At 40.2% G+C, this 25,987-nt stretch overlaps 1 protein-coding gene across 2 annotated transcripts in view; it reads right to left on the bottom strand.

Annotated features, from left to right (window-relative positions):
* The window catches only part of LOC137286498 (cytoplasmic tRNA 2-thiolation protein 1-like), a 61,962-nt gene that overhangs the window by 28,724 nt on the left and 7,251 nt on the right, over positions 1-25,987 (bottom strand). For both annotated transcript variants that reach the window (XM_067818401.1, XM_067818402.1), the window contains exons 2-8: positions 21,973-22,096; positions 19,014-19,132; positions 17,421-17,477; positions 17,055-17,112; positions 16,793-16,870; positions 16,631-16,672; positions 8,754-8,803 (exon numbers count right to left, since the gene is read on the bottom strand). In XM_067818401.1, the coding sequence (XP_067674502.1) occupies positions 8,754-8,803; positions 16,631-16,672; positions 16,793-16,870; positions 17,055-17,112; positions 17,421-17,477; positions 19,014-19,132; positions 21,973-22,096 (528 nt within the window). The remainder of the gene's footprint in view (positions 1-8,753; positions 8,804-16,630; positions 16,673-16,792; positions 16,871-17,054; positions 17,113-17,420; positions 17,478-19,013; positions 19,133-21,972; positions 22,097-25,987) is intronic.

The following is a 25,987-nucleotide window of genomic DNA, read 5'->3' as shown; positions in this document are numbered from 1 at the left end:
CACGAATACTCCTTATACACCAATATACCCCACAGGAACACTACTCATACACCAATATATCTCACACGAATACTCCTTATACACCAATATATCCCACAACAATACTACTCATACACCAATATATCTCACACGAATACTCCTTATACACCAATATATCCCACAACAATACTACTCATACACCAATATACCCCACTGGAACACTACTCATACACCAATATATCTCACACGAATACTCCTTATACACCAATATACCCCACAACAATACTCCTCATACACCAACATATCTCACACGAATACTCCTTATACACCAATATACCCCACAGGAACACTACTCATACACCAATATATCTCACACGAATACTCCTTATACACCAATATATCCCACAACAATACTACTCATACACCAATATATCTCACCTGAATACTCCTTATACACCAATATATCCCACAACAAAACTACTCATACACCAATATACCCCACTGGAACACTACTCATACACCAATATATCTCACATAAATACTCCTTATACACCAATATATCCCACAACAATACTACTCATACACCAATATATCTCACACAAATACTCCTTATACACCAATATATCCCACAACAATACTACTCATACACCAACATACCCCACAGGAACACTACTCATACACCAATATATCTCGCACGAATACTCCTTATACACCAATATATCCCACAACAATACTACTCATACACCAATATACCCCACAGGAACACTACTCATACACCAATATATCTCACACGAATACTCCTTATACACCAATATATCCCACAACAATACTACTCATACACCAATATATCTCACACGAATACTCCTTATACACCAATATATCCCACAACAATACTCCTCATACACCAACATATCTCACACGAATACTCCTTATACACCAATATACCCCACAGGAACACTACTCATACACCAATATATCTCACACGAATACTCCTTATACACCAATATATCCCACAACAATACTACTCATACACCAATATATCTCACACGAATACTCCTTATACACCAATATATCCGACAACAATACTCCTCATACACCAACATATCTCACACGAATACTCCTTATACACCAATATACCCCACAGGAACACTACTCATACACCAATATACCCCACAGGAACACTACTCATACACCAATATATCTCACAACAATACTACTCATACACCAATATATCTCACACGAATACTCCTTATACACCAATATATCCCACAACAATACTACTCATACACCAATATACCCCACTGGAACACTACTCATACACCAATATATCTCACATAAATACTCCTTATACACCAATATATCCCACAACAATACTACTCATACACCAACATACCCCACAGGAACACTACTCATACACCAATATATCTCACACGAATACTCCTTATACACCAATATATCCCACAACAATACTACTCATACACCAATATACCCCACAGGAACACTACTCATACACCAATATATCTCACACGAATACTCCTTATACACCAATATATCCCACAACAATACTACTCATACACCAATATATCTCACACGAATACTCCTTATACACCAATATATCCCACAACAATACTACTCATACACCAATATATCTCACACGAATACTCCTTATACACCAATATACCCCACAACAATACTCCTCATACACCAACATATCTCACACGAATACTCCTTATACACCAATATACCCCACAGGAACACTACTCATACACCAATATATCTCACACGAATACTCCTTATACACCAATATATCCCACAACAATACTACTCATACACCAATATATCTCACATGAATACTCCTTATACACCAATATATCCCACAACAAAACTACTCATACACCAATATACCCCACTGGAACACTACTCATACACCAATATATCTCACATAAATACTCCTTATACACCAATATATCCCACAACAATACTACTCATACACCAATATATCTCACACAAATACTCCTTATACACCAATATATCCGACAACAATACTACTCATACACCAACATACCCCACAGGAACACTACTCATACACCAACATATCTCGCACGAATACTCCTTATACACCAATATATCCCACAACAATACTACTCATACACCAATATACCCCACAGGAACACTACTCATACACCAATATATCTCACACGAATACTCCTTATACACCAATATATCCCACAACAATACTACTCATACACCAATATATCTCACACGAATACTCCTTATACACCAATATATCCCACAACAATACTCCTCATACACCAACATATCTCACACGAATACTCCTTATACACCAATATACCCCACAGGAACACTACTCATACACCAATATATCTCACACGAATACTCCTTATACACCAATATATCCCACAACAATACTACTCATACACCAATATATCTCACACGAATACTCCTTATACACCAATATATCCCACAACAATACTACTCATACAGCAATATACCCCACTGGAACACTACTCATACACCAATATATCTCACATAAATACTCCTTATACACCAATATATCCCACAACAATACTACTCATACACCAATATATCTCACACAAATACTCCTTATACACCAATATATCCGACAACAATACTACTCATACACCAACATACCCCACAGGAACACTACTCATACACCAATATATCTCACACGAATACTCCTTATACACCAATATATCCGACAACAATACTACTCATACACCAATATACCCCACAGGAACACTACTCATACACCAATATATCTCACACGAATACTCCTTATACACCAATATACCCCACAGGAACACTACTCATACACCAATATATCTCACACGAATACTCCTTATACACCAATATATCCCACAACAATACTACTCATACACCAATATATCTCACACGAATACTCCTTATACACCAATATACCCCACAGGAACACTACTCATACACCAATATATCTCACACGAATACTCCTTATACACCAATATATCCCACAACAATACTACTCATACACCAATATATCTCACACGAATACTCCTTATACACCAATATATCCTACAACAATACTACTCATACACCAATATATCTCACACGAATACTCCTTATACACCAATATATCTCACACGAATACTCCTTATACACCAATATATCCCACAACAATACTACTCATACACCAATATATCTCACACAAATACTCCTTATACACCAATATATCCCACAACAATACTACTCATACACCAATATACCACACAGGAACACTACTCATACACCAATATATCTCACACGAATACTCCTTATACACCAATATACCCCACAGGAACACTACTCATGCACCAATATATCTCACACGAATACTCCTTATACACCAATATATCCCACAACAATACTACTCATGCACCAATATATCCCACAGGAACACTACTCATACACCAATATATCTCACACGAAGACTCCTTATACACCAATATACCCCACAGGAACACTACTCATACACCAATATATCTCACAACAATACTACTCATACACCAATATATCTCACACTAATACTCCTTATACACCAATATATCCCACAACAATACTCCTTATACACCAATATATCCCACAACAATACTACTCATACACCAATATATCTCACACTAATACTCATTATACACCAATATATCCCACAACAATACTCCTTATACACCAATATATCTCACACGAATACTCCTTATACACCAATATATCCCACAACAATACTACTCATGCACCAATATATCCCACAGGAACACTACTCATACACCAATATATCTCGCACGAATACTCCTTATACACCAATATATCCCACAACAAAACTACTCATGCACCAATATATCCCACAGGAACACTACTCATACACCAATATATCTCACACGAATACTCCTTATACACCAATATATCCCACAGGAACACTACTCATACACCAATATATCTCACACGAATACTCCTTATACACCAATATACCCCACAGGATCACTACTCATACACCAATATATCTCACACGAATACTCCTTATACACCAATATACCCCACAGGAAAACTACTCATACACCAATATATCTCACACGAATACTCCTTATACACCAATATATCCCACAACAATACTACTCATACACCAATATATCTCACACGAATACTCCTTATACACCAATATACCCCACAGGAACACTACTCATACACCAATATATCTCACACGAATACTCCTTATACACCAATATACCCCACAGGAACACTACTCATACACCAATATATCTCACACGAATACTCCTTATACACCAATATATCCCACAACAATACTACTCATACACCAATATATCTCACACGAATACTCCTTATACACCAATATATCCCACAACAATACTACTCATACACCAATATACCCCACAGGAACACTACTCATACACCAATATATCTCACACGAATACTCCTTATACACCAATATATCCTACAACAATACTACTCATACACCAATATACCCCACAGGAACACTACTCATACACCAATATATCTCACACAAATACTCCTTATACACCAATATATCCCACAACAATACTACTCATACACCAATATATCTCACACGAATACTCCTTATACATCAATATATCTCACACGAATACTCCTTATACACCAATATATCCCACAACAATACTACTCATACACCAATATACCCCACAGGAACACTACTCATACACCAATATATCTCACACAAATACTCCTTATACACCAATATATCCCACAACAATACTACTCATACACCAATATATCTCACACAAATACTCCTTATACACCAATATATCCCACAACAATACTACTCATACACCAATATACCCCACAGGAACACTACTCATACACCAATATATCTCACACGAATACTCCTTATACACCAATATATCCCACAACAATACTACTCATACACCAATATACCTCACACAAATACTCCTTATACACCAATATATCCCACAACTATACTACTCATACACCAATATATCTCACACGAATACTCCTTATACACCAATATATCCCACAACAATACTACTCATACACCAATATACCCCACAGGAACACTACTCATACACCAATATATCTCACACAAATACTCCTTATACACCAATATATCCCACAACAATACTACTCATACACCAATATATCTCACACAAATACTCCTTATACACCAATATATCCCACAATAATACTACTCATACACCAATATATCTCACACAAATACTCCTTATACACCAATATATCCCACAACAATACTACTCATACACCAATATATCTCACACTAATACTCCTTATACACCAATATATCCCACAACAATACTACTCATACACCAATATACCCCACAGGAACACTACTCATACACCAATATATCTCACACGAATACTCCTTATACACCAATATACCCCCACAGGAACACTACTCATACACCAATATATCTCACATAAATACTCCTTATACACCAATATATCCCACAACAATACTACTCATACACCAATATATCTCACACAAATACTCCTTATACACCAATATATCCGACAACAATACTACTCATACACCAACATACCCCACAGGAACACTACTCATACACCAATATATCTCACACGAATACTCCTTATACACCAATATATCCGACAACAATACTACTCATACACCAATATACCCCACAGGAACACTACTCATACACCAATATATCTCACACGAATACTCCTTATACACCAATATACCCCACAGGAACACTACTCATACACCAATATATCTCACACGAATACTCCTTATACACCAATATATCCCACAACAATACTACTCATACACCAATATATCTCACACGAATACTCCTTATACACCAATATACCCCACAGGAACACTACTCATACACCAATATATCTCACACGAATACTCCTTATACACCAATATATCCCACAACAATACTACTCATACACCAATATATCTCACACGAATACTCCTTATACACCAATATATCCTACAACAATACTACTCATACACCAATATATCTCACACGAATACTCCTTATACACCAATATATCTCACACGAATACTCCTTATACACCAATATATCCCACAACAATACTACTCATACACCAATATATCTCACACAAATACTCCTTATACACCAATATATCCCACAACAATACTACTCATACACCAATATACCACACAGGAACACTACTCATACACCAATATATCTCACACGAATACTCCTTATACACCAATATACCCCACAGGAACACTACTCATGCACCAATATATCTCACACGAATACTCCTTATACACCAATATATCCCACAACAATACTACTCATGCACCAATATATCCCACAGGAACACTACTCATACACCAATATATCTCACACGAAGACTCCTTATACACCAATATACCCCACAGGAACACTACTCATACACCAATATATCTCACAACAATACTACTCATACACCAATATATCTCACACTAATACTCCTTATACACCAATATATCCCACAACAATACTCCTTATACACCAATATATCCCACAACAATACTACTCATACACCAATATATCTCACACTAATACTCATTATACACCAATATATCCCACAACAATACTCCTTATACACCAATATATCTCACACGAATACTCCTTATACACCAATATATCCCACAACAATACTACTCATGCACCAATATATCCCACAGGAACACTACTCATACACCAATATATCTCGCACGAATACTCCTTATACACCAATATATCCCACAACAAAACTACTCATGCACCAATATATCCCACAGGAACACTACTCATACACCAATATATCTCACACGAATACTCCTTATACACCAATATATCCCACAGGAACACTACTCATACACCAATATATCTCACACGAATACTCCTTATACACCAATATACCCCACAGGATCACTACTCATACACCAATATATCTCACACGAATACTCCTTATACACCAATATACCCCACAGGAAAACTACTCATACACCAATATATCTCACACGAATACTCCTTATACACCAATATATCCCACAACAATACTACTCATACACCAATATATCTCACACGAATACTCCTTATACACCAATATACCCCACAGGAACACTACTCATACACCAATATATCTCACACGAATACTCCTTATACACCAATATACCCCACAGGAACACTACTCATACACCAATATATCTCACACGAATACTCCTTATACACCAATATATCCCACAACAATACTACTCATACACCAATATATCTCACACGAATACTCCTTATACACCAATATATCCCACAACAATACTACTCATACACCAATATACCCCACAGGAACACTACTCATACACCAATATATCTCACACGAATACTCCTTATACACCAATATATCCTACAACAATACTACTCATACACCAATATACCCCACAGGAACACTACTCATACACCAATATATCTCACACAAATACTCCTTATACACCAATATATCCCACAACAATACTACTCATACACCAATATATCTCACACGAATACTCCTTATACATCAATATATCTCACACGAATACTCCTTATACACCAATATATCCCACAACAATACTACTCATACACCAATATACCCCACAGGAACACTACTCATACACCAATATATCTCACACAAATACTCCTTATACACCAATATATCCCACAACAATACTACTCATACACCAATATATCTCACACAAATACTCCTTATACACCAATATATCCCACAACAATACTACTCATACACCAATATACCCCACAGGAACACTACTCATACACCAATATATCTCACACGAATACTCCTTATACACCAATATATCCCACAACAATACTACTCATACACCAATATATCCCACAACAATACTACTCATACACCAATATACCTCACACAAATACTCCTTATACACCAATATATCCCACAACTATACTACTCATACACCAATATATCTCACACGAATACTCCTTATACACCAATATATCCCACAACAATACTACTCATACACCAATATACCCCACAGGAACACTACTCATACACCAATATATCTCACACAAATACTCCTTATACACCAATATATCCCACAACAATACTACTCATACACCAATATATCTCACACAAATACTCCTTATACACCAATATATCCCACAATAATACTACTCATACACCAATATATCTCACACAAATACTCCTTATACACCAATATATCCCACAACAATACTACTCATACACCAATATATCTCACACTAATACTCCTTATACACCAATATATCCCACAACAATACTACTCATACACCAATATACCCCACAGGAACACTACTCATACACCAATATATCTCACACGAATACTCCTTATACACCAATATATCCCACAATACTACTCATACACCAATATACCCCACAGGAACACTACTCATACACCAATTTATCTCACACAAATACTCCTTATACACCAATATATCCCACAAAAATACTACTCATACACCAATATATCTCACACGAATACTCCTTATACACCAATATATCCCACAACAATACTACTCATACACCAATATACCCCACAGGAACACTACTCATACACCAATATATCTCACACGAATACTCCTTATACACCAATATATCCCACCGAGATGTTATGTGGTAGAGTTACTGCACTGATGCTTCAATGTGCCTCAGTCTCCTAATGTGATTTATACACAGCTACTCACAGTTGTAATTGCTGTACATCTGCGCAACCTTGCAATGTCTCCACGTAAAACTGAAACAGAATTAAAGGTCACATGCAACTTAAGAAACAAGCATAACAAAATTATAAACGTACAATGGAGGATCAAAGTGCAAGATTTTGTACTTGGGTTTTCTTACCTCGAAACAATGCACCCAGGAGACCCCACCAGGTCAGAGCGGGTCAGTGTGCACTCAAGTGTAACAAAGACTTTTCATTGGCAGGTTCATTCGCCAATGTGCAGAAAGGCTCATTGTGTGTATATAGAAGTGATCTGTTTGTTTGTTTTTTATAGATAACAACTTCTTTTATTGTATATGATGCGACGATTCGGTATGAATTCATATACTGTTGTCAAGCAAGAGTGATGACCATATAAGGAACCATACCGAAACATCAACAGAATAAGTTGTTTTCCATAAAAAATGTACATAGAGATGTTGGTTTTTGTAAATACATGCTCACTTCCGTTCGATCCAGTCAACTAATACTGAGATGATGAGCTACTGTGTGTCTGGAAACTGTCGTTCGTCCAAGTACAAAGCAGAACTTGAAATCTGAGTTTGCACCAGACTCCGTCTGATTTTCCTGGGAAAGAGGATGCAGTTTGTTTGCAACCCACAGATATGATAAAGTCATCTCATGTGTACAAGTATCACACCTGCGTGTCAGTGTAATTACATAAAGTGACAGAGGCAGTACCCAGGTGCACGAGCCATAAATCAATGTATTGTGTTTATGGTGTATAGCATGATAGGTGTTAAGTTCAAATTGCATGTGGTCAATGATTGAAGCTGTGTGTTGCATATTGTCAATAGCAGACTGGCAGGCAGGCACATTGGTATCAATAAAGCAGACATTGCGTTTTGCCTGTGACAGAGAGCTTGTCACAATCAACATATCTTTCTATGTTTCCATCGACATGTATTAAAACATTTCAGTTTCCAGCAATTTCTAGCAATGCAATTATTATTTCTAAAGTCACACATTCCTGGAAACTTTGTAAATTTGCATGTATGGGACCAGTGTATATTTAATGTAATTTTCTGAATAAAATTGATATTTTATACTTATCCTGATTTGCTAATTGCTTATCTCCTCATCCCTGGCTAAGGTAGTGGAACACCTGAAATCCCTTGAAGTAAGTTCCCTTCCAAAAAGAAGCGGACGTAAAATATACTCACCCATGTGTAGCCTCCCTTTTCCCACCCCTAGGTCATCTGACCGGCCATCCTCGTTACTCTCTCCTTGTATATCGCCCGACATGCGAATACAGGAATTCAGCGTGTCTGTGCGGGGCGGCTGGGAGGGCTTTTGTCAGGAGTCTGGATAAGTATAAAATATCAATTTTATTCAGAAAATTACATACTTTTCCTTATCCTGACTCATGCTAACTGCTTACAGAATCCGACGGAAACGGCGATGGGTCAGGCCACACTGGATTCTGCTAGCTGTCAAAATTACGTCCAATAATTTTTCCCCCCCAAACAGGAACTTGTAATGGCAATAATATGGTCCTGCTCTTCTAATATTCATTGTAGATTCTGGGGGGATCACATCCAGTCGAACTTAACTTCAGCCGAAGGTTTCGCTGACTGGAATGTGTGACATCGAAAGTACAGTATGGTTCAAAATTATTGAGAATAGCTAAAGCATTTCATATTATTAAACGAGAACAAATCAGATAAAACTGAATGTATTGTGAAAGTGAACTGACCTTTTCATGTTGTGTAGGTAACAATTTAATATTTTATCAAGTCTCCTTGAGCTTCACGGCACAGTCTAAGACGGGTAGGCATACTTCCTATCAGAGAGGTTAGTGTCTCGTGAGTTATGCTGTCCCAGTATCGGACCACTTCTCTCTTCATGTCTTCAATTTTTGTCAACCCCTTTTGATTCACACATTCCTTCATCACCCCCCAAATGTTCTCAATGAGATTTAAGTCAGGACTATATGCAGGAAATGGTAATACAGTCACATTTTTCTCCTGAAACCACTGCTTGGCATGTTTTGCGGTGTGTTTAGGATCATTATCTTGCTGCAAAATCCAGTCATTTCCATAAAACACATGTGCACTTGGAAGGAGAAAATTATCTAATATGTTAGTGTAGCGTTGACTTGTCAGATTTCCCTCAAACACACACAGCGGGGTCGTTCCTAATAAGGATATCCCTCCCCATACATGAAACTTTGGGCTGTATTTAGGTCGTCGATACAACGGTGCTGACGCAGACTTTGTCCATATTTTCACATTATTGGGATATACCCATATTGAGCTTTCATCAGTAAAAATCACATTTTCCCTGTCAAAGTTTTCATGAGCCAAACACCACTCAACACGCCTGTCTTTATGTTCTTGTTTCATGAGAGGAGAAGGAATTCCAGTCTTTTTCTCCCATCCAAGATCAATCAAATTTCTTCTAACTGTAGATTTTGATACAACTGTTGATCCCCTTTCTATCATTTCATACCTGATGTTGGAGATGCTTGCCCTTTGCTTTTTAGACGCTAAAATTCCCAGCTGGACGCGATCTGAGAAGTCCAATTTTCTGGGTCTCCCTGCTCCTTTCTGGTGCCCCAAATCCTTTCCCTCTTTAAAATTCTTCCTAATCCTATACACAGTAGAAAGAGGAGTTCCTGTTCTCTCTGCCAATGTATTTACATCATCAATTCCTTGATTACACAACTCAAAAATCAACCTTCTTTTATCTTCAGCAGACATTGTTGACAGTGCTGAGGAAAATGACGTCTGCTACAAATTCAGGGGAGGTAACTCTAATTGTACTATACTCAGTAGGCAAAGATGAGTTACCTCCCTTATACCATTACTTAGTTTTAAGTATCAGTGAATCAGTTGAGGTGATAGGATAGCTCAAAGTAAGAAGAAAAATTCTCAATAATTATGAACCAGACTATAACTAGCATCCTGCTAGTTTCTGATACAACTAATTGTCGAGATTCGGTAATCAAGACTAGTTACGACCCTTCTTCATGTATAAGTATCTTCATTACCAGTACAGGGTCATAATCACTCATGCTAGTCTGTTTAAGTCAAGTGCATGGACTTTCCACCTTTATACTCCGCAGAGCGTCTGGCTTTAACAAGTCACGTGATAAAACAGGTGAGTGAACTCAGCGCCTTCGTAGAACTGTTAGGTGCTGAGCAATGACAAGAGGCCCAAATTGATGAATGCCAGAGACGTCCTAAGTGGCTATGTCTCGTAGGTAGTGGTTGGCAAACACTGTGTTTGACTTCTAAAAGCAGCCCTACATTATAGTTGATAGCGAGCAATTCCCATGTAGCGCTAGTGTAGAGGCCAAGGCTCTGACTTCATGTGGGTCGGAGGCTCGCGGAGGTTCCAATCCTGCTGCTTTATTGGCTCTCAATATAACAGCTCTGATCCACACTGAGATAGTGTTGTAGGATACCTCCGTAAGTGTCTCAGCAGATAAACAGGCGATTGACTTGCGATGCATATCTTCAATGCTCTGACTGGACATAGTGATAAATCTTGAGTATCATGGGGTCAAGGGATTGAAGATAGTGTCGGTATTTGGAATTGTCAATCCGGTTGACCTGGCAGCTGATTTCTCGCAAGAAAATCCCATCGCAGACCCAGATGATGACTTGCCTCAAAACTCATGCAGTTGAAGTCTAGAGCATGAATTTCTGGCATAAGTGCAGCTGTAGCCAAGGCAAGTAAAAACAGCATCTTCTGAGTTAGCAGTTCAAGTGAGGTCCGATCAAGCGACTCGTACGCATCACTTGTGAGACATTGGCGTATGATGTTCAGATCCCATGCTGGAGCTCTAAATCTACATTGTTGATCTTCCAACTTGAAGGAGCATAGCAAGGCAAGTAGCTTGGGTACTTAAGTCAGCTTGGTCCCCGTTTCCATGGTGATGACTGAGCTGAGAGCTGCCAAGTATGTAGATAATGTAGAGTCTATCAGACCTCTGGAATATCATAGGTGACAAATATTCTGCTATCTGTGTATATGTTGTCTTCATCGCTGTGAAGCCTTTCTTTCTGGTGTATGTTTCAAACCACTTCCACTTGTCATCATAAAGGGTGCAAAGGAATTTCCGTAAGGCTAAGGTAACTGCTTTCGCTGCGCTTGTCGAGTAACCTCTGTATTTTAAACAGATATTTTATACGTTCCCAACGTTAAATCGGAATGCAGATGGGTTGCTGTGTGCCTGTTTCATGTGGGGATGGATGAGAAAATTTTTCCCAATCTGGCAGTTGTAGTGTTGGTTGTCCTAACTCCTCTATGAGTGCTGGAAACCAATGTCTCATTGGCCAGTAAGGCACGACCAAAGTCAGTTGTAGCATCCTGGTCTGTTTTATTTTCTCGATGACTTTTGGTAGCAGCACTGGAGGGGTAAACGCGAATACATTTAGTCCTTCCCATGGGATGCTGACAGCGTCTGTTACCCGGACTAACGGATCTGGTACCAGTGATACAAAGGTTGATGTCTGGCTGATTAGTTGAAACGTCTCTCGGTGCAGCATCCACTCTGTTGGTGATGAGACAAAGAGGACGAGATAAGGCGTCTGCCATGATGTTGCAGACTCTTGGTACGTGACATGCTTTTATTTGGAGAATCAGACTGTCGTCCATGTCGAGGAGTTGAAACATCAGGTGTAGTAGAGATGGAGATCTCATTGACCCTCGCTTGTTTATGTAGAAAGCCATTGGTGAGTTGTCTGTGTGGATCATCAGTAGCTTGTCTCTCAGTGTGGTCGACCAGTGATGGATAACATGCATCACCACTTTCATCTCCAACTGGTTGATGAGAAGAGCAACCTTCCTTCTTTCAGGTTCCTGCTGCAACCTCGTTGTTTAGATGGGCACCCCATCCTTCGAGAGACGTGTCTACAAAGAGAATGTTGTTGAATGCCAGCTGTAACTTATAAGTTTCTGCGCAGGCCTTCAAATGGGGAGTCCACCCAAACGGGTATTATCTCAGATGTCCAGCATCGTAAACCTTCAAGACTTGAAACCGTGACACAGGAATCGCTGTCATAAACACAGCTGTAGGCGTCTTCGTCTGGTCATGTCCTGAGCTGACGTGAGCAGACCGAGTAGATATCGTCACTGTCGTAGTGGTAAGGGAGAGAGTAGAACTTGTTCTGACATTGGCTTGACCTTTGACCCACCGAACCTCTGGGACAGCGATATATTTCAATGTAGTGATGAATCCAATCCCAAGAAATTTAGATTCACAAGTCATCCGAGCTGAGTTAGTAGCCTGATTGTGAAGTCCAACTGTAGACAGAATTGACTTCTCTCATGATGAGCTTGTATTCCATGAAAATGTGTCATTCTTCGTCTTCAGATCATCAACCCTGCTCATAATGAGTGAGTTGACATGTGAAGGGAGTCTATTTATAGCTAGCTGCCTGTCCAATCAGAAACTCATTAATTGCTGCAGATCTCCTGATAGACAACGCTGCATCTGCTGTTAAAAGACCTCTATGCCGTCTGAGGAATCAAATGACACTGTAGACTGCTAATCTAGTGTGTAATCGACATCTTTCCATCGTTGCAAGTGTGAAAGTTTAACATAGACAACTTCCTGACACTGGGACAATAACATCACATTCTGCACAGGGCGTTGTCTCTCGTGGACCAATCAGATTGAAGACATGACGTCAGCGGCAGGGCGTTCTCTCTCAGGGACCAATCAGACTGAAGACAAGATGTCACCAGCAGGGCGTTGTCTCTCTGGGACCAATCAGGTTGTAGATGTGACGTCACCAGTGTAGCAGCCAACTGATCATTGTAAAATCTTGTTCAATAGGTGATACCTTTCTAGCACTCAGGCTTGTCCATTACCCTGCTGTTTGGCGAGCATGTGTCTAGATGAGTAAAGTGCGCGAAAAAACTTCCGCCGCTTGAAGCTGATGTAGACAGACTTTCTTCAAGGTAGATGTGTCGGTATTCTTTCCCCGAACATAATACTGTCATCTCTTGTGATCGAAGGTGTAGTTTGCAGTGGTATCTTGTAGTCGTCTCGAAGAATCTTCGTGACATATTTGTCGTTGATAATTCCCCAATTGAGACGTCCACCACTTGAGACTGTTGTATGCTAACAGCTGAAGGTAGAAGACTCCAGTTGTTCAGACCCTAATCTTCAATGTTTACCTCCTCTCTTTGGACTCAGCAGAACTTGGACTTGTTAGTGTAACGCTGACTTGTCTGCTTGAGCACCATTGTCAACGTGTCGATGGACTTGATCATCATGACTTCTCTGGAGTATTGGGCAACCGTCCTTGCTACCTCTTCAATCTTCCTATCAAATACTGCACGGACCATGGGGCTTGATGAACTTCAGAGTCCGAAAATAGGGTTTCCTTCGATGATAATGTCTATCGTTATCCCTCCATGAGTGTGAAACATTCATTCCGTGTTGACGATCCCTACCATAAGAGTCCACAGGTAAGGGGGTTGATGATTGTTGACAGCATCTTCGATGAACTGGGGAGAGGGACGAAGATCTTCTGCATTGACGAGTGAACCTGTGAGTGCACTCACGTGAGCGGGAATCCTCACTGGTGCGAGTGCACCCACGCAAGCCCGAATCCTCACTCCTGTGAGTGCACTCACTCGACGTAGGTGGATCTCTCTGTCCGGACTGTAGCTAGGGAGACTGATGAAGATCCTCTTCATTGACGAGTAGACCTGTGAGCGCACTCACCCAAGCGGGTGCACTCACTTGATGTTGGTGGATGATAAGGACGATCTTCCTGAGCAGGTGCGCGCATACGCCTCCTCTTCATCCTCTGGAGTGAGTGCAGACCTAGTTGAGTGCGCTGTCTGCGTTGTTCTTCAACGTGACCACCAGGCTCGTGCTGCATGTAGGTATCTGTGTCGAACGGCTGCGTTGAGTGCAGTCACAGCTGACTCGTAGACAAAGTCTATGTTGTCTGACGATCCTGAACAGTGACGATGTAGTCGTGGCCGATCTACGAGCAAACTGTCTACATACTCAAAGATTGTAGATATGTCGTTCCTGTAGGGGGACGAACTCGTCCCCACAGAACTTCTTCATCAAAGAATGTTGATTCTGCCATGACTTTTGTTGCAGACGACTTCGTCTTCGACAACGATGGTGATCTAGGCTTCTTAGGCTGCAACGACCCCATTCCCGATGAAGTTCTCCTCTGTGGTCTAGGGGACAACTGGCTGGACCCAAGGCATAACCCTGGGGACATGCCTGACTGGTAACTGGAATGAAACTCAGCAGTAAATCAAAAATGGTTACCGAAGCTAAATCATCCGATTGGACATGACTAATGAAAGTCGATGTTGCCTGTCCCTCGCACGCCTGTGAAAAGAATGAATTTATACAACAAATTCTGAAACAGATACATTTCTGTAAAGTTCACAGCAAATAGTGGAAGAACATAAGGGCTTACACACTGGCGAAACTAAAAGCGGGTCAACCGCTGACAGTCTCAGTTGACGAAATACGTGCTATATCAACACACTCCAGGCAAATCCAGGTAACTCCAGCTGTCCTCGTCGGGCGATAAAGGGAGAGTGAGAAGCATGGCCGGTCACATGACCCCACCCCCCACCCCCCCACCCCTTATGGGAACCATCTGAACTGAAATTTCAAAGGGTCTTTTACATCACATTACTTTTCAACTTTATTAGCTGAAGCTTATTTTGATAATTTGTTTCTGAAAGTCCATACCGAAAGGTATCAGAATCTGCAAAGTTGTGGTTTGAGTTGCATGTGACCTTGAACAGGAATATAGACTGTGAGAATGGAGGAGGACATACACATAGAAACACTGTTTTACTGTTTACCAGCTTAGTAAAGTATGACCGGGAACAAACACTCACCGTTCATGATCACCGTTTCTGCTATATCATCAGCATTGTGGCCTGAAATAAAGATATTGACATACGTCATCTGCTAAGTCTCGACAACATGAGCATATCGCCAGCACAGCCTCTACAGATGTCAGTGGAATTCTGGCCACTTTAAGTATCATGACGTCTCACCTGTCACAATCTTGTCCACCTTGAGTATCATGGCACCTCTGTCCAAAGCCTGGCGTCGAAACACTCCACAGAATGTACCTGTTTCCATGGTAACAATAAAACATCAATCAGAGATGACATCTTACCAAAGTGACCACACTGAATCTATTTGTCTTTTATTTCATGTTTAAAAAAAAGGGAAATTTATCTTATGAGCGAAAGAGGATTCCAAATCGATATTCTACATCATAAAATATATGCAACATTAAAAATACTTTCTCACAATTATTCTTGAGGCCAATCTGCTTGACAATTGCATCCATCGTCCATCCATATAGTTCCTGGAAAGGAGATACCCATACTGCAGATGGAGCATTGAACACAGAACCATAGCAGTAAAAATGGGCCAAGATATCAACACACACACTAGACACTGTTGCTCCCTACAGTTATCTCCCCTGGGTTGTACATCTTCATCTGATACAGACAAACCCACCACCACAACCATTCGTCATTCATTTCGCTGAAATTGTGTACATTTGTTTCCAAACAATAAACAATTTCATTCTGTTCCACATTCACCATGGTTTCAGTTTACCATGGTAAGTGATATACACAGGACAAGACAGGAAGCTTGTATGAAACTGACCTCATAGGAGACAATCTTTAGTGGCAGGTCGTACTGCTGTTGGTTCCTCTTCACCGTCTACAAACATAAGATCAGTTGCAAATTGAGTGGTTCAATCATTTCAATAATGTTCACCTCCATAGGCTTTTATATATAGCTAGAAATATCAGTGATCTACAGAGACATGGGACCAGGTGCACCTACCTCCAAAGAGTCATCTCTGTACCCTGTGATCCCGTCATCTACAGACATACAAGGTCAGGTACATCTACCTCCAGTGAGTCATCTCTGTACCCTGTGATCCCCTCATCTACACACACAAGGTCAGGTACATCTACCTCCAGTGAGTCATCTCTGTACCCTGTGACCTCATCTACACACACACAAGGTCAAGTACATCTACCTCCAAAGAGTCACCTCTGTACCCTGAGATCCCCTCATCTACAGACACACAAGGTCAGGTACATCTACCTCCAAAGAGTCATCTCTGTACTCTGTGACCTCATCTACAGACACACAGGACTAGGTACATCTACTTCCAGTGAGTCATCTCTGTACCCTGTGATCTCCTCATCTACAGACACACAAGGTCAGGTACACCTACCTCCAAAGAGTCATCTCTGTACCCTGTGATCTCCTCATCTACAGACACACAAGGTCAGGTACACCTACCTCCAAAGAGTCATCTCTGTACTCTGTGACCTCATCTACAGACACACAAGGTCAGGTACATCTACTTCCAGTGAGTCATCTCTGTACCCTGTGATCTCCTCATCTACAGACACACAGGACTAGGTACATCTACTTCCAGTGAGTCATCTCTGTACCCTGTGATCTCCTCATCTACAGACACACAAGGTCAGGTACACCTACCTCCAAAGAGTCACCTCTGTACCCTGTGACCTCATCTACACACACACAAGGTCAAGTACATCTACCTCAAAGAGTCACCTCTGTACCCTGAGATCCCCTCATCTACAGACACACAAGGTCAGGTACATCTACCTCCAAAGAGTCATCTCTGTACCCTGTGATCTCCTCATTTACAGACACACAAGGTCAGGTACACCTACCTCCAAAGAGTCATCTCTGTACCCTGTGATCTCCTCATCTACAGACACACAAGGTCAGGTACATCTACCTCCAGTGAGTCATCTCTGTACTCTGTGACCTCATCTACAGACACACAAGGTCAGGTACATCTACTTCTAGTGAGTCATCTCTGTACCCTGTGATCTCCTCATTTACAGACACACAAGGCTAGGTACACCTACCTCCAACAAGTCATCTCTGTACCCTGTGATCTCCTCATCTACAGACACACAGGGTCAGGTACACTTACCTCCAGTGAATCATCTCTGTACCCCGTGATCCCCTCATCTACAGACACACAGGGTCAGGTACACTTACCTCCAGTGAATCATCTCTGTACCCCGTGATCCCCTCATCTACAGACACACAGGGTCAGGTACACTTACCTCCAGTGAATCATCTCTGTACCCCGTGATCCCCTCATCTACAGACACACAGGGTCAGGTACACTTACCTCCAATGAATCATCTCTGTACCCCGTGATCCCCTCATCTACAGACACACAGGGTCAGGTACACTTACCTCCAATGAATCATCTCTGTACCCAGTGATCCCCTCATCTACAGACAGCAAGATCAACTGTATGTTGTAGTTGTATCTCTGGTTGAGTAGTTTCAGGACATAAGCCAGGACAGTGGAGTCTACAAGAGGCATGGTGGCTGTGTATATCTTATTTGTTGTGGTTCACATTACAAGAGTCATCAGAAGATGGCATATTCCCCTGGCCCCCACATATTTGAAAGGTCAAATCACCTGACAGTTACTTGATGTTTTCTTAGATTAAGTTTGAAGCATTTCCATGGAAGTCATGAAAAACATAAATGCTATATATCTGTAAACAGCAAAAGGCACCACTTCAAGATTTGTCTCATATATCTGCCAAGATCTGTTAAAAGATATGAAATGGTTTTCCAGTTGTGCTCTGGAAACGAAGCCTATCCCTCTATTTTGAGACTAAGTCAGAATTGTCCCAAGGGTAACCGGGAAAAATAAAAATGCAAAAACGTTGTAAATAGAAAAAGGCACCACAAACATCTGCAAAGTTTTGCTGTAAGATAATAAATAGTTTTCTAGTCCAGCTCCGGAAATGAAACCCGTCCCTCCATTTTGAGACTAAGTCAGAATCGTTTCCATGGAAAATGGGAAAATGCTAAATCACAAAAATCTGTAAACAGCAAAAGGCACCATTTTAGGGTCTCCCCTACATATCTGCCAAGTTTTGCAGAAAGATATTTAGAAGTTTTTGAGTTGTGCTCTGGAAACAAAGCCCATTCCTCCATTTTGAGACTAAGTCTGAAACGTTTCCATGCAAACACAAAAAAGTTATAAATCACAAATACCTGTAAATACGAAAAGGCACCATGTTGGGTTTGCCACATATATCCACCAACTTTTGCTGACAGATATTAGGAACTTTTAGAGATGAGCTCCAGAAACGAAACACCCCTCTCACTTTTGAGACAAAATCTGAATCATTTTCATGGAAACCTAAGAAATCACAAAAACCTGTATATAGCAAAAGGCACCATTTTAGGTTCTGACTGGTATATCTACCCAGTTTTGAAAAATGATATTTAGAAGTTTTTGAGTTCTGCTCCGGAAACGAAGCCTATCCCTCCATTATGTAGTCCAAAACGTTTCCATGGAAACCCAGAAAATAATATATCACAAAGACCTGTAAGTACCAAAAGGCACCACTTTAGGTTCTGTCTGATGTATGTAACAAGTTTTGCAGTAAAAGATTGAACAGTTTTTGAGGTATGCTTCGGAAACGAAGCCCATCCCTCCATTTTGAGACTAAGTCCGAAACATTTCCATGGAAACCGAGAAAATAAAAAATCATAAAAACCTGTTAATAGCAAAAGGCGCCACTTTGGTGTCTGCCACACATATCTACCAACTTTTGCAGAAAAATATTGAACGGTTTTTGAGTTCTGCTCCGGAAACAAAACCTATCACTCCATCTTGAGACTAAGTCCAAAACATTTCCATGGAAACCCAGAAAATAATAAATCACAAAAACCTGTAAATAGCAAAAGGCACCACTTTAGGTTCTGACTGATATATCTATCAACTTTGGGAGAAAAATATTGAACGGTTTTTTAATCCTGCTCCAGAAATGAAGCCCATCCCTCCATTTTGAGACAAAGTCCCAAACGTTTCCATGGAAACCAAGACAATAATAAATCACAAAAACCTGTAAATACCAAAAAGCACTACTTTGGGGTCTGCCACACATATCTACCAACTTTTGCTGACGGATATTACAAACTTTTTGAGATGTGCTCTGGAAACGAAACATACCTCTCAATTTTGAGACTAAGTCTGAAACGTTTCCATGGAAACCGAGAATATAATAAATCACAAAAGTCTGTGCATAGGAAAAGGCACCACTTCAGGTTCTGATTGATATATCTACCAAAGTTTTGCAGAAAAATATTAAATGGTTTTTGAGTTCTTCTCCCGAAACGAAGCCTATCACTCCATCTTGAGACTAAGTCCAAAACATTTCCATGGAAACCCAGAAAATAATATATCACAAAAACCTGTAAATACCAAAAAGCACTACTTTGGGGTCTGCCACACATATCTACCAACTTTTGCTGACGGATATTACAAACTTTTTGAGATGTGCTCTGGAAACGAAACATACCTCTCAATTTTGAGACTAAGTCTGAAACGTTTCCATGGAAACCGAGAATATAATAAATCACAAAAGTCTGTGCATAGGAAAAGGCACCACTTCAGGTTCTGATTGATATATCTACCAAAGTTTTGCAGAAAAATATTAAATGGTTTTTGAGTTCTTCTCCCGAAACGAAGCCTATCACTCCATCTTGAGACTAAGTCCAAAACATTTCCATGGAAACCCAGAAAATAATATATCACAAAAACCTGTAAATACCAAAAGGCACCACTTTGGGGTCTGCCACACATATCTACCATCTCTTGCCGACAGATATTACGGAGATTTTGAGATGTGCTCTGGAAACAAAACATACCTCTCACTTTTGAGACTAAGTCCAAAACTTTTCCATGGAAACCGAGAAAATAATAAATCTCAAAAGCCTGTACATAGTGCAAAAGGCATCACTTCAGGTTCTGATTGATATATCTATCAAAGTCTTGCAGAAAAATATTGAATGGTTTTTGAGTTCTGCTCCGGAAACGAAGCCCACTCCACCATTAGACTAACACCAACATGTTCCCTGGAAAAACAAAAAAAAGATACTGAACGGTTTCTGAGTTATGCTCAGGAAACAAAATGATTACAGACGGACGGACGGACAGATGGACGACGCATCGATTATATCCCCCCACATTACATGCTGGGGGGATAAAAATGTGTAACAATATAGATATCATTAAAACACATGTGTATTTACCAAGTTATTTTATGACACAGCCACTTTGTGACAAATCACTATCATCCTATTGCGCACAATTTAATGTTTTATAGGGAAAGAAAGTGCTGTATTACCCTTTCCACCCGATGCCCCTACAGCAATTGTCTCCCCCGGGGTGAACAGCCCAGCAGATTTGATGGTGTGGTGGACCTCCTCCTCAAAGGCTGAGAAGAAACACTCCTTGCAAAGAGCATCTCCCTATAAGCAGAACATCTCATTTCTTCAACAGGTTCATATCATGAAGACATTAGCCAAGACATGTTTTCATTAATTGTCATTGTAAGAAAATCCTGTTCAATAAATTAAGTCAACTGTCTTTTGGATAATGCAATCATACTAACAAGCTCAGATACAGATCTTCCATCCACTACTGAAAACAGCAAACAGCCAAGTGAGCACACGGACTAAGTGAGCTCAGTAAGATCTCATGAATGAATTGTTCGATGCTGGCAGGGATGTGCATGACAAGGTGGCTGAAAGCTGGTGTTTGGATGTATCACATTATCATTTGCTGCAAATGACAGCCACCACTGAAGGCAGTCATGATGGGTAGACGTCTGATCACCAGACAATCAGGCAGAATCGCTGGCATGCCTGAAACTGGGTCAGCACAAACAGATGTTGTGAACAACTTTGTTTTTAGCTAAAGATGATCATTTGGGTATGCACTTGATGTCGTTGGGATCTTTGGATAAACTTCCTGGCACCCTGCACATGGTGAGCAACATGACATGATTACACAGTATGAAGATAAGTGCAACGCATCAGACACATGGGATAACACTTTCTCAGTCAAGTATAGACTTCTTTTGGGTTGAGTCCCATCCGGGATTCAAACCACACCTCGGAGTCAGGCACCTAGTCGCCAACAAACAAAGACGGACGCCCAAGCTGCTTAACAACACTGGAAGTAGAACAACTGGTAGTCTAGACTGCGGACTGTGTGGACCCCTGTGATAGAAAGTCAGAATTGACATGGCTCCCATGGCTGAAAGCTATAATTACACAATGCCACACATAAAGTGATCAAATGTAACATATGTTTTATTTGGGATTACACTTTCTCAGTAAAGCAAACATATGTTACATTTGACAACTTTCTAAATGGCATTGTGTAATCATGAGCTGCAGATCACCCTCCTGTGACTCACTGTCCTTCCAGCCCAGACACTCTACTTCAAGCCTCTAAAAGATGCAGAATGAGCTGCAGATAAGCCTTCTGTGACTCCTTCTGGCAACTCGGCAGGAACACTCATCAATGTTCATACTGGCGAGTAGAAGAACATTCCTATGGCAACTACTGAGACACTTGTCCAGAGCATGATACAGTTGTGACCACTGCAAGTTGGGACAATCATTTTGTATCCATGATTTTTCCATATTTCACTTTTGGTCAAATACTCTTGATTTGGATGACTGACATGACTGATCTTTTGTCACATGTTGTATCTTGGCACTGTGTGACACTTTGGTCTGGCACAACAGTGTCTGTGTCAATAGATGTACACAATTAGATGAGGTGATACTAAGCAAACTTTAACAAGTACCAGTATATAATGTTTTCTTTATGGATGCTAAAACTGAGGTCAATCTGCAGTCAAAACAAGTTGGTCATAATAATTTCTTTCAATACTCTGGCACAAAAGACAACAATAATATGAAGGTTTGAAGCTAGTTTGTAAATGTTTAAGATACTTTCAAAAACCTTTTTTCACACAAAGGTAGTTTTCAATACAACTTATCATGTTATCTTCAGATACAGTAGTCTTAAATATGTCTTAACATGGATTTTTTACAAGTTTTCAATTAGTCTTAATACTTACTTTCAAACAAAGTAGTTTTAAAATACTTCCTAACATGTTATCTTCATACAAAGTAGTTTAAAATAGGTTCCAGCAAGTGAACTTCACACAAGGTAGTTCAACATGAATTGTAACATGTTATCTTCACACAAAATAGTTTTAAGTGTTGTCGGATTAGTGCAAAGTGTTCATTGATGCCCCTAGGCCGGGAACACCCTGATCAGCTGAAACCATTGTCCCTGCAGCCTGCTGCTTGAGAACCAGATCTAGATTGATTACTGTAGAAAGAAGGGCTATAGCTGATGTCAATTTTTAGCTCTTGTTTCAATTTGTTCGAAAACATACACTTAGTTGACAGGTAAAATGTCTGTATGGCGCGTTGAAAAATGTTTGCTGTGTAGGGGGCGTGGGACACGCTTGTTGATCATTAGCTCTGACAAAACACTGGCTGTGACATATGTGATTCACAACACGACAAACGGACAAACGTCTTGGGAAATGACGGTGTGGGGAGGAACTGGGAGCTGCTCAACGACTTACCTGGCTTTTTGCGGGGCGTTGGAGTGTGTGTCGTGTTACCACCATAAGCCCCACATACCGTGACCCAGGCTAAACCAGTGAGGAAGTGAGGGAGGGGGTCATTTTCTCCACAGGGGGCCAAAAATGAGAGGAAATTTGTCTTCTGATCACAGCAGAACAATACACTCTTGTTTTTGTCATAAGTAAAGATGAAGAACAAATCGCTGTTTCTGTCATTAAACACTACATTAACGATAGCTGAGTCTGATTGGATGAAACCTGACAACACCTGCTGTGGAGATACAAACAGCATAGAACCGGGTGATAATTAATGAAGAAACGCTGTGCTCAGACTAGCACTCAGCCGTAATAAGCACGTGTGGCAGCTAGGGGGCAAGGTCAAACAAAATACGAGAAACATAGTTGGAAACATGAATTGGACAGCAAACCTGTGAAACTCCAAACCATAGGATCATGTTAGCGATTTGTTGGTAATCCTATTTAATGATGTAAAGATGGGGGTCTACAACATAATGGTCACCCTCATGGGCTGCTTAGCACCTTCCCAACACTGGAGACCAGGCAAGTCACATACATCATGCAGAACCTGGATGTCTGGCCTTACTAGTGCAATACAGGCTGGCGACTACCTGATCCGGGAGTCTGTGCTTCAACACTAATACACAGAAAACTTTCCAACCTGCATGACCTTGTTTCAACGCTCACACACACACATTCTCTTAGATGTTCGGTTGGTTTCTAGTTCTATAATAGGAATTACTGCATAACTGTAATACACACAAACCCATTTAAGCACAGGGTCTTAGCTTTTCTCTCTCTCTCTCACTCACTCACACACACACACACCTTAACCAACTGGGTTATATATATATATACACACACACACATACATCTTAACCAACTAGGTGTCAATTCTTCCACTGATACATAGACAACTTAAAAACCTAGGTGTCCATGCTTCAACACTGATATATAGACAACTTAACCACCTAGGTGTCCATGCTTCAACACTGATATATAAACAACTTAACCATCTGGGTGTCCATCCTTCAACACTGATATACAGACAACTTAACCACCCAGGTGTCCGTGCTACAACACTGATATATATACAACTTAACCACCTAGGTGTCCCTGCTTCAACACTGATATACAGACAACTTAACCACCACGCTGTCCGTGCTTCAGCACTGACATACAAACAACTTAACTGCCTAGGTGTCCTTGTTTCAACACTGATACACAGCTAACATCCCTTCCTGGGTGTCCATGCTTCAACACTGATATGCAGATAAATTAACCACTTAGGTGTCTTTGTTTCAACACTGATATACCAAAACCATCCACACCTAGGTGTCCATGCTTCAACACTGATATATGAACAACTTAACCACCTAGGTGTCCATGCTTCAACACTGATATACAGATAACTTCCACGCCTAGGTATCTGTGCTTCAACACTGATATATAGACAACTTAACCACCTAGGTGTCCATGCTTCAACACTGATATACAGATAACTTCCACGCCTAGGTATCTGTGCTTCAACACTGATATATAGACAACTTAACCACCAAAGGGGTCCATGCTTCAACACTGATATAAAGAAAACTTCCACACCTAGGTGTTCGTGTTTCAACACCGATATACAGACAACTTAACCATCTAGGTGTCAGTGCTTCAACACTGATATAAAGATAACTTGAATACCAAGGTGTCCTTGCTTCAACACTGATATACAGACAAG

The sequence above is a fragment of the Haliotis asinina genome, chromosome 6 (assembly GCF_037392515.1).
Source record: "Haliotis asinina isolate JCU_RB_2024 chromosome 6, JCU_Hal_asi_v2, whole genome shotgun sequence".
Classification (NCBI taxonomy): domain Eukaryota; kingdom Metazoa; phylum Mollusca; class Gastropoda; order Lepetellida; family Haliotidae; genus Haliotis; species Haliotis asinina.
The sequence above is the reverse complement of the archived record's forward strand: the minus strand, read 5'-3'. Positions and strand labels throughout refer to the sequence as shown.